The sequence below is a fragment of the Acomys russatus genome, chromosome 5 (genome assembly GCF_903995435.1).
Source record: "Acomys russatus chromosome 5, mAcoRus1.1, whole genome shotgun sequence".
Lineage (NCBI taxonomy): Eukaryota > Metazoa > Chordata > Mammalia > Rodentia > Muridae > Acomys > Acomys russatus.
Window position 1 is genome coordinate 75,210,541 of NC_067141.1, and position 12,896 is coordinate 75,223,436.

At 47.5% G+C, this 12,896-nt stretch overlaps 1 protein-coding gene across 2 annotated transcripts in view; it reads left to right on the plus strand.

The window, feature by feature from the left end:
• Casp7 (caspase 7) overlaps positions 1 to 2,612 on the plus strand; it is a 37,717-nt gene extending 35,105 nt beyond the window's left edge. Inside the window, exon 7 of one of the 2 annotated variants that reach the window (XM_051146837.1) lies at positions 2,032 to 2,611. In XM_051146837.1, the coding sequence (XP_051002794.1) occupies positions 2,032 to 2,270 (239 nt within the window). In that variant the 3' untranslated portion in view covers positions 2,271 to 2,611. Of the gene's footprint in view, positions 1 to 2,031 lie in introns of both variants that reach the window. The other variant, XM_051146838.1, reaches the window with a different exon arrangement.
• Positions 2,613 to 12,896: the final 10,284 nt, after the last annotated feature.

Here is a 12,896-nt window from a genome sequence, read left to right on the forward strand (position 1 = left end):
TCTCTACAGGGGGCCAATAAAAAAAAGGCTTTCTTTAAACTTACTTACTAAAGACTGAGCGGATCACAATTGTGTCAGTTAGCTTAAGTCAACAGACATCCAATTCTCCGCCAACTGGTTTCAGAAGAGGACTTTCTTCCTGCTTTTTAAATGGTTGCCTTCTTCCTTTGTCCTCACGTGACAGAGAAAACAGGAAAAACCAGAGGAAGTGTTCTGGCGTATCTTCTCATAAAGACACTAATCCTACTGGGCCAGGGGCCCACCAGTCTGACCTTGTTAACTTGATTCCATGAAGACTGTCATAATGGAGAGTAGGATCTCAGCATGGAAACTTGACAATTCAGTCTATAGTTCAACATATGACAACATGTGATGTGGAAAGGTCAGCCCTCAAAATCTACAAAGGAACCTGTTATCACGGGCTGTGTGTACCGCCAAGCAGCCTAAACTTTGCCCTGATTTAAAAACAACAACAACAACAAGGAAACTGTTTGAGGCTGAAGAGTCACGGAGTGGCAAGTGTACCTTCAGATGGTTGCCTTGGGGCCCCTGGAGGTTAGAGGTCAACAAGCAGAAACCCAGGGAGCTGCTAGTCCAGACCTCTAACCTGGCCACTATGCTGAGTGACACCCTCTCTCCAAACAAGTACATTGTTATGAGCCAAACCATCCAGTGTCTGGCTTGGGCTGGTGGCCACTAGTATGCGCACTGCAGGCAAGAGTGGTAAGGACACTCTAGCTTACTGGGTGCCACCCCTGACTGAACCAACCATGTGGCATAAGTGGGTGGTAGGGATGATGGTGACGCTGGTCCGGTTCTCATCACGCTGGATGGAGCAGCTGTACAGCTTAGGTGAACTGAATGCCGCTTTGTGCTGGCTCTTCCTGTCGTCATTGAGCCGAGGGGCGTGCGCTCCTCCCTCTCCTGGGGAGGAAGCCACAGTTCTCTAGCTTTGCTGCTTAGACTATGGCGTTAGACAACACGGTGGCCGTGGCCGCTTTCAAAAGTCACACAGGCAGGCAGTCCTTTCACCAGAGTGTTTATCCCAGAATAAGGATGGAAGTCCACGTGGCACCACGGTGACATGTAGCTCTCCGTGTGGGAATCTGGTGAGGCTGGCCAAAGACCACCTCTCTAGCCTCGTGCCCTCTGACTTCTGGCCTCTGACCTTTAGGGGTTCTGAGGTAACCGTGTGGATGTGCAGATGTGCGCTCTCCATCAGCTGTGCTAGAACCGCAGGGAGTTTGGCATGGTTTCCCGACTTTCTCGCCGGCTTTCCTCTAGGCAGGAAGTAATCTTAGATTCCCTTAGAGTCAGAGATGTCAGGAAGTCACAGAAGGAGGGGTGCAGTCTGGGATGAGTGTCTAATGGACCTCTGCGTTGTTACAACAAAGCTAGCTGCTGAGTGTCCTTGGGTTCCCGCGGACCTTGCTCCTCTGTGCTAGGTATTCCTTCCTCAGCACCTGGGTCCGCTGAGGGGGTCCTGCCCTTGTAAGACACTTAGGTCACACGTTGGCTTTCTATTCCAGAGGCCTTGTACAGTCCATGAGAAGCACACCTTCTGCCTGACAGTGCCTGCCATCCTGGGTCAGGAGCATCTCCTAGCTCTGCCCCTAAGGCAGCCATCAGCACTTGCTAACACATCTCGTCCACAGGCCACAGGCCGTGCCCCTCCTTCTGTGTCTCCTGACAGTAAACAACACACCTTGACGATCTCTGCAACTCTTGTAGCTCTGTTCCCTGCGCTTGGGCGGGCAAGTAGCGCTCACTGTGGGAGGGTAGGGACGTGTTCCAGAGCTATGACGTAACCTCCACCTTTCCTAGGGCACTCTTCACAGACCTCACCCCCTGTTAGGTGTCTCAGGTCTCCCAGGTGCAGGAGATCTCTGGCAATATCTGCCATCACTGGGCTTTGGTGACATCACCAGTTACTAGGTTCCACACCCAGAGCGTTTTGAGCATCTTCATCCAGGCTTCCCAGCCAGCAGGGTTGACTAATGGGTCTTGCCGTCTCCCTCTCTCTGGCTGAAGGTTATTACTCGTGGAGGAACCCAGGGAAAGGCTCCTGGTTTGTGCAGGCTCTCTGCTCCATCCTGGACGAGCACGGCAAAGAGCTGGAGATCATGCAGATCCTGACCAGGGTGAACGACAGGGTGGCCAGGCACTTCGAGTCCCAGTCCGAAGACCCACGCTTCAACGAGAAGAAGCAGATCCCGTGTGTGGTCTCCATGCTCACCAAAGAGCTCTACTTCACGCGCCCTCCCAACTGAGAACCTGCAGTCGCCCTCTGATGAGTGCAATTGTTATTTTATTCTTATTGTTTTGACACTCTCAAAATAATCCAGATATGTTAAGGAGGTTTAATTTCAGGGAAGTACATTGATTCAGCAGGGAAGAAGTTTTCTGATGACGTCTGATATTCTGGGTTTCCTTTTTTTTTTTTTAAATAATTTTGTTCATCAGATGACTTCACACGTTTCCTTCAAGGTTAATTTCCTATTTCTTTTACCTTGTCATCACACGGAGTGCATGCTATGAAAATGACCTCTGGAGAAGACATTGGTGGTAGCCATTAATGGAAAGTCAAAGTCTTGGTTGAACTCGGTAAAGAGAATTCCAGTTCTTGACCACAGAATACAGCCCAGACACTCATCAGCCTCCATTGGAAAAGGTGGCTGTTGTGTAGTGTGAGTGGTTGTTTTCACTGGCTGAGGACAGTATGCAGGCCTTTCCAGTAGGTGAGAGGAGAAGACAGCCAGCATTCTAGAATGTGGGACCCAATCCATAAAGGAAGCCATTGTAGGTGTTTCAGTACAGTTCGAGGGGTTCCCCTCAGGGGGTAATTAAGAGAGAGCCAAACAGTAGAAACCAGTTACCTCATGTGACTGAGGCCGTAGGAGGAAGTCAGTTCCTTGGTCATCAGTTATAACCGAGGGAAGGCGCCTCCTAGGAGTTACCACCAGGGAGGGTTGTGGTAACTGGAGCCACACCCAGGACAAAGCCACTGTCTGAGATGGAAACCAAGCCAAGAGCTGAGTGAGACACCAGAACACCCCAGGTCTCCCAATCCTGTCCCCACACTCTGCACCAGTGCCTTACCATTCCAAAAGGCAGCTAGGGAGGCCCCTGGGGACTGTGCTTGCCTGTGACACAGAGCAAGGGGTAAGCAAGGTGGGGTAGGGAGTAACCTTGACCCAAAATGTGAATTTAAATACCTATGTCTTCTGGTATTGAACAGTTTTATTCATTCATGTGTTCATTGATTTGTCAGGTCATCCACACAGGTGCTGAAGAATAAATAATCTGTTTCCACTTCCTGTGCAAATTAATGTTTTTGTATTTCGAATACATCTAGAATTCTTTCCAATACTACAACTTTTTTTTCTGAGTAACTTTTTGTTACCTCTGGTTCTAGCTTAGGGCAAAGACCTGGGCACTTTTCTTTTCAGGGACGTGTTTTCTTCAGAATTCGTTACACACTCCTGTTTTTCTCGCCTAATAAGTGGTTGACAGATGTTCCTATTTATTGATTAAAATGTGGTTCAGAAACTCCCCACTGGCCCAGTCTGATTTCTTCTTGAAGTTATTCAGGGCTGTAAGAAATTAGAAAACAGGGTAAGAACCGGCCCTGCTGACTTGATCTCCATACGAAGTGCACACGCCATTTTCTTCTGAAGCCAGAGTAATAAGAATACCATCAGTTGGAAGTCAAGACGTTTTATAAAAGGGCTAATCGGCCTGTAAAGCAGCTTGAGCTGTTGACTTGGAAAAGGTAGACTCCTTGCAAAGAAAGTCCTTTATGGTCAGTTTGTTGGACTTGCCCCTGGTCCCTGCCATCACAAGTACACCAGGCGATCACAGTTTAAGGAGAGACCGTGACTCAAGCATCCTGGGACCCTCCGGCTGCCAGAATCCATAGGCTGTGGTAAACAAAGTGGCCTAGCCTTTAAGGTACCCAGCATAGAAACAAACACCTCGGCCTGCAGTGACAGCCTCACAGGCCTCACTATTTGCTTTGTAAGTTTTGCCGAAGGAGAAGAAATGATTCCAAGTATTAGGTTTTGTTGTGTTGTGGTGGTGGTGGTCGTGGTTGTTGTTGTTTTTTGTTTTTTGTTTTTGTTTTTGTTTTTGTTTTTTAATGAACCAAACCCCTCTTTATACAAAGTATTAAAATACAATATCATTTTTTAAATGAAAGTGGACATCTGTAGTTATATTCACAAGTATGCTAAACCAAAAGCGATACAACAGTGAGAAATGGGGCCACAGCCACCATCACCACCTTTAGCGTCTTCATAGCGTCGCCATCTTTGATGTTTGTGCAGGCGCCTCACTAAACTCCCATCACTTCCTCTCATCTTCATGTCACCTTCTTACATGGATGATGAGACTGAAGGGTCACATGAGCATCATGTGGTGAAAAGCACAGGTAGAGTCAGGTCACAGGTCAATCTCAGTGTAATTGTCAAGCGTCCCAATGTTTCTGCTGACTGAAAAATGTCCTACACAACTGAAGCTAAGACCAGGAGGCAGAGGAGAGCAAGCCCGTCCTGTCATGGACACTTCCTTCTGCCCCTCTACGAGACTCATGCTATTGGCTCAGGTCAGACCGTCAAAAGAGTCTTGTGCCTCTGAGGCCATAACCCTTCCAAGTTTATACTCCACTCATGTCTTTTGGCTATAAGTGCTTGGGACACATTCGAAGAAAATTGTGTTGGCATAAATATTTATAAAACCATATAAACTAAAGCTCACGCCAAAGGCCTCTCACCGTATCGGACCATTGTATTTTCAGATGTTGGTCACATACAGGCCCTTCATGCATGGACCTCCAAGCTAATGGAGTTTCCCTGGCCACATCAGTGGTGAGATGTTGGCTGGGACTTTCCAAATATGTCTTTAGTGTGTTTGTGTTCGTGACTTATGAATTCAAAAGCATGACTTAACATCTGATCCTAAGCAACCCCCTGAGGTCTATCAAGAACGCGATCTACAGCCCAAGGGCACACCAGTAGAGAGAGAGACCGCATCTCTGAGTAGCTGTAGCAGCTCTTGCCTCCAGTGAAGCAAACAGTGCCACACTGCCTTTCTATTTAGAAGACATCTCGAAGACGCTCCGAGAGCATGCAAGCGGTCCTGTTGGAACAGTCCACAAGTGCCTATTTAGAATGGAGACAGGTACAGGAAACGAAAAGCTTGTGGTATGCGGGTCATGGTGTGGAGTGCTATGGCTTGAGTGTGACCTCAGAAGCTCACACACTGCCTCATCTCCCAAGCTCACAGCTAAGCGCATTTGGAGGTGGGGCCCTTGGGACGTATGTCAGTTGCTTTTCCAGTTCCTCTGGTGACATACCTGACAAGCAATTTAAGAAAGTATGAGGGTTGGTTTTAATAGAATGCAGTCACTGGGAAAGGGTCTCCACGTGGCATAGCTTCCTTACATTAATTGAGGTGGATGACTAGAAAAGAAAAAAATTTTTGAACTGTGTAAGAAAGAGTGGGGGAAAGAACCCAAGCCGGTGAGCGCCAGCAGGCACGAACTCACCGCTTTCTGCTCTTCGCGCCGGATATAACTCGACTAGTTACCTCAGTTCCCGTAGCCTTGACTTCCACACGATGATGATGACGACAATGACGACGACAACAACAACGATGGCCTCCTGAAATTGAGAGCCAGATGAACCTTTCTTCCTTAAGTTGTATCATAGCAGCGGGAAATGAGACAAAAGGATTTATTTTAGCTCCCGCTCTGAGGCTATACTGTCTATCCAGGCAGGGAGGACAGGGGCCTGAGGCAGCTTGTTATGTCATGTCAGCAACCAGAAAGCCAAGAGATGAACACTGTTACTCAACCAGCCAGCCTTCTCCTTAGTCCCTTTAAGTCCTCCAGTCGGTGGGATAATTCCAAGTCGGGTCTCTGTTGGCGGTTCTGAGTTCGGCACAGAGAGAAACAACTATAGAAGCACATGACCCTTCAAATTGATGAACCTAAAGGCAGACTCCAGTTGAGGAAGTCTGAGGTGACCTGGGAGGTATTCCTGAGATACTGGAACACTGCTCTTTGACCTTCTGGCTCATTTCAGTCAGTCCTTGCCACTTCAGCATTTGCAGATCCAAGCAAACCAAAGAATAAACATACCTGATTTTAAAAATTGCATTTGTACCAAACAGATGGTTTTTCTCATCATCTCTCTAAGCAATACAGCGGGATGACATTTACAGAGCATTTGCATTGTAATCTAGAGATGATTTAAAATATGCAGAAGGGGATGGAGAGATGGCTCGGCAGGTATAGCACCTGGTCCATAGGCATTCTCGGAGCTCAGATTCCTAGCACTCAAGGGAATTATGGGTGAGGATGGCCAGCCTCTGGCTCTACTGCCTGGAAGGCTGGATGGCTAGTCCACCCGATGACACCGCCAACTCCAGGTTCAGCGACGAAACCCTGCATCTGTGATAGGGAAAGATACTGACACCAGTCTCAGGCCTGCATGTGTACTTGGCAACACACAAACAAGTGCACATACACATGTGCACATCATATACAAATATAGAAAATTAAAACATACAGGAGGATATGCACAGGCTTATGTGCAAGTGCAATACAATGTCATGTGATGGGATGTGAGCATCCACGGATCTTGGTATCCTGGGTGTGGGTCCTGGAATTAGTTCTGCCATGGATACTTAAGACCATGGTAACAAAGACGAACTGCTGCTGTAACCAACGCAGCTGCTCACTTAGCCCCCCATTTTTTTTGGGAATAGTCCCAAAAGAGGAAAAGTCAGAGCGAAGCGTATACACCTAGGATGCCAAGAGGCAATCCTCGGTCATCGGAGTACCTGACAGTGAAATATGGCAGGTGACGAGTTGTAAGATGAAACCTACGGTCAGTCAGAGCCCATGGCCTTTTAGGAGACGCCATGTCCTTTCTCACTTCATCTGCCCAAGGTTTGAAATGATGCGTGCAGAACAAATCCCACTACTTTATCTTGAAATCTGTTTTAAGCAATTCATAAACATAATGGGCTTATGATGGCTTACAGAAATGTGCCCAGGAATAAAGCTGAGGACAATCTGTGAATATATAATTAGCCAAGTGCTTAAATAGGCTGGTGGCACCCTGAGGAAGAGGAACAGGCAGGAATCCAGAGCCCTGTGCGCGATGCCCACGGACATCACACAGAACACTGCCTCCCTCTGACGCAACCGCACGTGCTAACTGACTGAGCTACTGAAGCCTCCTTCCTCAGGGGAAGACAGAGCTCCGAGACTCCTGCAAGGGAGGCTGGGGTCCTCGCTACCAATGAGAACTGGGAAAGAGTACTTGCCACGGCCTAGCTGCTTGCATCTGCAAGTCGGATTGTACAAGGGTTAGAACCAGCAGGTGAAGATACTGGCTGGAGAAGCCTGGCAACCAGAGTTTGGTCCCTGGCACCCAGATAAAGGTGGAAGGGGAGAACTGAGTGCACAGAGCTGCCTCTGACCGCCACATGCACTCCGTGGCATGTGCACAACTCCCGTGCTAGTAAATTAAAAAGGCGTAACCATAGAGCTGCCTCTGACCACCACATGCACACCATGGTGCGTGCACAACTCCTGTGCCAATAAAGAAGAAAGTGTAACACAGAAAGATGAACAGACACGAGCCCCACGCGAAAGAGGATTTTGATCTTGATGAGCACACTGTCCCCATGAGGACCCAAGAGTGATGGTGCTTTCAGGCATGTAAGTACAGGCTGCATACCCTTGGGCTAAATCCTTGGAACCCAACATGTTTCAGATTTCAGAATTTCAAGTTTGGGGTTATTAGGATAGATTTTATTGGCTGGGCATTCTTAATGCAAAGTTATCTCAAATGTGAGACTGAGTACCCGAAGCCATTTCAAAACACTTTGGATACTAGGTGCTCAATGTGTAATACCCAGTGTGTGTGACCTATACAGGCAGTGGTCATCTTTCTGTTGCTGTGACAAAATTCCATGACCCAAAGAGAGAGAGACAGACCCCATCGTGGCAGGGAAGACACAGCAACAGGAGCCAGAAGCAGAGAGCTCACAGGAAGGAGGAGGTAGGGCGAGTGGGCAATGCTGTAAACCCCCAAAGCTGGGCCTCTGTGGCTGGACGGGGTTGGTCTGCTCTACATCCTAGTCTTAGCGTCAGTTGTGTAGGACACTCCTCAGCCAGCAGAGAAGCATTGTAACGCTTGAAAATTAGACTGAGATTTATCCACGGCCCGATTCCAGCTGTGCATTTGACCACATGATGCTCATGTGACCCTTCAGTCTTATCATCCATGTAAGAAGGTGACATGAAGATGAGAGCAAGTGATGGAAGTTTAGTGAGGTGCCTGCACAAACATCAAAGATGGCGACGCTATGATGACACACTAGAGGTAGTGATGGTGGTCGTGATAGTAACCATGGTGATGTGAGAGTTGAGGTAGACCCTCCGCCTGTTTCTTCTGCCACAGACTTCTGATTTGATGATGTCTTCTAATCTATGCTGTCAAAGTGAAGTCTTCCAGAAATGCAGGGACTGACTGAAGGAGTGAACAGCTAATGAACCCAAGTCATTGCCAAATGCTGTGTTAGGTTGGGCACTTTTCTGATGTGACTAAGATGATGCTCACCCCAGAACAGATGAGCCAATCATCCCAGTAGAGGAGCTGTTAAAGTTGTGTGTATCTGAAACAGGGGCTGCCCCTCTGCCTGCAAACTCAGAGACACGGTGGCAGATGAAACACGTCCCATTCTAACCTCCAGCAAAATGGAGGGAATGAGATGGGGGAGAAGGTGTGGGTGGCAGAACATGGCTCCTTCACTGATTGCTGAGCGTCTGAACATCCATGGAGGACTGGCTTAGGCAGCTGTTTCTTAGCCTGTCCCGCTCCCATGACAGTTCAGAAAGGCTGGCAGGAAAACCAGGAGTCTACGTTTAACGAGTACCACTGGAGTTTCTGATGCCGCCGCACTCCTAGGACAGCAGATGTCCTACAGACACTAAAAAGCGCCCTTGGATAGCTGTGCTGGTCTCAACAAGGCCTTAGTCAAGCATGTAGAAAGCACTAATGGTGTGTTGCTGTTTGCAGACCTGGCTATCTGTCTGTTGGGTTGTGGTTTGGGTGTGAAATGCCCCACAGACTCTCACATTTGAACACCTGGTCTCCAGCTAGTGCTGCGGTTTCTGAAGGTTAAGGAACCTTTGGGCCATGAAGTCTAGCTAGCAGCAGGGCACGTTGGGAGCTGACCTTTAGGTAAGATGCCAGGTCAGGCTGTGTGCTTTCTGAGCAGCCAGGATGGCAGGGCCTGCTGTGTGTTCCCGCCACTGTGAGTGCCACTCTGCCTCTTCTGTCATGTGGATGAAGGTAGTGAGACTGAGCCAAACAGCCTCTCCTTCCGTCAATTGCTCCCCAGGCATGCTGCTACAGTGATAAGAAAAGTAACAGCCCGGAAAGGCTGGGCAAAGGATTCAAGGGATCAACACACTCAGGGCTTGGGTGTCCCTGCCCAGGAACTTTGAGAGTCTGCCTAGGAATTTTAAGCTCAAGGCAACTTATTGTGGAAAGCTGAGGAGCATAAGACAGACACAAACCAGCTACGTTCAACACATTCGCTCAGATACACCACTTCTCTTTCTTCCCAAATAAATCACTTTGGCCATTACTACTGGACAAGAGGGGCCTTCGTCTCCACAATGCATACTGACATTTAACTTTTTGAATTGTGAGCATATGGCAGGGGAATGTGTGCACTTGAGTGTGGGTTCTGAGGAGGCCGGAAGAGGGTGTCCAAAACCCTGGAGCTGGAGTTCACCAGTTAGGAGGCACCTACCATGGGCGCAGGGAACCAGGCTCCTGTACAAGAACAGTGTGGACTATTAACCACTGAGCCATCTTTTCAGCCTCCACTACTGATATTTTTTAAGCAATTTCTTCTTTCTTCGGTGGCTCATAATTAACAAGATTAATATTAAGTAAAGAAGGAAACGGACCATCCTTGGGTATTTTTTCTGAGGGTTTAGAACCTGTTCTTGGACACTTGGGAAAACCAGCTCCTGAAGATCACCCTGTTCCTCTGGCTGCACTAACTAAGCACGGAGTTTTAAGTACGGAGATGAAAGATGAAGTCTTTTGCTTTGGGATTGCCAGTTGTGATTTTGCTTGACGTGTGCAGCCAGCTTTCTCCTTGAGCGTGCATGAGTTGCACAAATATCTGCAGGCTGCTAAAGCCCAAAGAGCAGCTAATCCCGAGAAAGATGCGGGATAGAACACAGCAATGGCCTGTTACCCAGAATCAACTATAAACTACTTGCCCCTCGGCTTCAGGCAAATGTGTTTAAAGAATGCTGAGCCTGGGTTAATTCAGAGTTTAGCATGCTGGCAGTGACTGCAATCAATGTCTTTCTGCAAAAGCTTTGTGATGACTCTTCCTCTTCTTCTTCTTCTTCTTCTTCTTCTTCTTCTTCTTCTTCTTCTTCTTTCTTCTTCTTCTTCATGGTTAAAAACAAGGTTTCCAAGCATATGTGTCCATCTTACAGATTGCTATATTGATAACACTCTCAGTCTCCCATGCCACCCATGTGGAGTGGAGAAGGTCGACTCAATGGTTGTTCCAGAGCCTGCAACCTTCAGAAAACCAACAAGCAAGGCATAGAACGGGGCTAGTAAAGTTATACGCCATCCCTGCCATCGCCCTATTCTAGTGTACAAACTAGAAAGGCTGTGGTGTCAGACGACCTCACTTCCAAATCCCAGCGCCACTGCTCCCACGTGAGACAGCCAGAGGACTCGTAACCATGCCAAACCTGCATTTTCATCTTAGAATAAAAACCGTCCTGTGTGCCATGTCTCTACACGGGTCTTGTAACAAGCCAAGGAAAAATCAAGGCAAAGCACACAGCACAATGCATAGAATACAGAAAGCGACCAGCAAGTGTGTTTATGCCAGACCTTATTACAGTATGTCACACAGAAAGGACCTTGGGAAAGGGGTAGGAGAAAGGGGTACAGGTGGATTTTGATATTGGAGGGGTCACTTTCTAAGGACAGTGGTTGCCCGTGTGTAGGAAAGAAAAGTTATGGAGGCAAGAGAAGGGCTTGTGCCACTCACCTGAGCTGTGGAAGAAGAGACCACCTGTTGAGTTTCCGAGTAAAACACAAGATGTCTAGGGAGAAAGTTGTCATAGTCAATTCGGTGTCATTTTTGTCAAAGCCAGATTGGAGACGTGCCAAAACAACAAAAAAATCTGCACAGCTGGAGGGCCCGTGAGTGTATTTCTGAAATCAATTAACTACCACAAAAGGATCTGCCAGAACCAGAACTTTACACAAAGGGTCTTACCCTCCAGCCTAGGCACGGTCTTTCCGACCTTGGATGAAAGCCTGTTGCTCTCAGCTCTCCCGGCCACGAATGAGTCTCTCATGATGCTTATGTAGGTCCCAGCATTCCATGTGTCTCCCTTACTTCCCTGAATACATCCTGGATTTCCTGTGGATGTGTAATTCCATTGCAAGATTCATTTCTAAACCAACTTTGCCGTCTTTGGAGAAGCTCTTTCTGTCAATCAGGTCAATACCAAATAAATTTGAATTTCAGATAAATTTTTATTTTAGTGTGAGTGCAAACCTAATATTGTATGGGCCATTCCATGCTCCTCTCAGTTTGGTGTGATTTGTTGTTGTTGTGGTTTGGGTTTTGGTTTTTTAAATTGCTATTGCTTCTGTTTTGTTTCTGTGCTTGTTTAGCTGGGCCTGGTATCCCTGTAGCTAACACTGCAGAACATTGTTCTAACGTTATTGTCTCGCAAGATTGGTAGGAGGAGCCAGGGGGAAAAAAGCTTTGAATTTTTCACAAAGTATACAACAGTAAGGACTCATTTCCGTTGGTGGGTGTTTTTGTGAAAATTCTGACTCATTGCACTAAAGGCAAATCCTTGTGGATCTGGAGAAATGGATGGAAATGTCTAATTAGGCTTTTATAGACCATATGGAGAGGGATGAGGTGTCATGGCTCTCCACCTTGGACACCTGTCACCAGCGAGCCTCTCTGCTGTCTGCCGATGCTCAGCAGGGCTTCATCCCAACTGAGCTTGAGGCTAGACTCAGGAACATGTGTTGTTCAGTCTCTGCGAGAGAAGGTGGACAGCTGGGGAGGAGGGTGAGTCCAACAGATGAGAAAGTGGACCCTAAAGAGGCTTTTACCCTGCCGGGAGTCTGGATAACAAGAGATAGGAGGGGCAAATGGGCAGAAGAAATTTATAAAAGTGGATATCTTCAATCAGCTTTTGTTATTTAAGTTTTAGAAATTACAACTGCTGTGCCTAAGATGGAGGGAGCATCAAGGAAGAGGGGGGCAGAAAGACCGTAAGAGCCTGGGGAGCAGGATGCCTGCTGAGGCTGCGTTTCTAGAAATGTCAGGGGATCGATACCCATGACATGTCAACAACACAGCTGCCTAAACAAGAAGGTAGACAATGGACAAGGTAAGTGAGGAAGGGGGAAATCTTGTGAGGCCCCATCCCTAGACAAAGAAGTACAGGCAACTGAGAGATGCTGAGAGTGAGGGAGAAAAGTGTGTTACCCAGTACTAATTGGTGAGCCCTGAGATCACATACACACGACTAACGTGATGTGAGCTATAAATGACAACGAAAGAAAAGGGGACTGGAGGCCACGGAGGCCACGGATTTGACATAAAACAGGAACGAGGGCAAATGTGTGGGGAAAGTTATGCGGACGGAAGGGAAAGGGGGAAATGATATAATTATATTTTAATTTCAAAAATATTAATCTTACCAAACAACCCAACTTGACAGGGTGCAGAATTGCAAGAATCATGAGTCTGGGAGTGTCCACAAGGGTTTTCAAGCTGAGGTTCACGGGGATGGACAGACA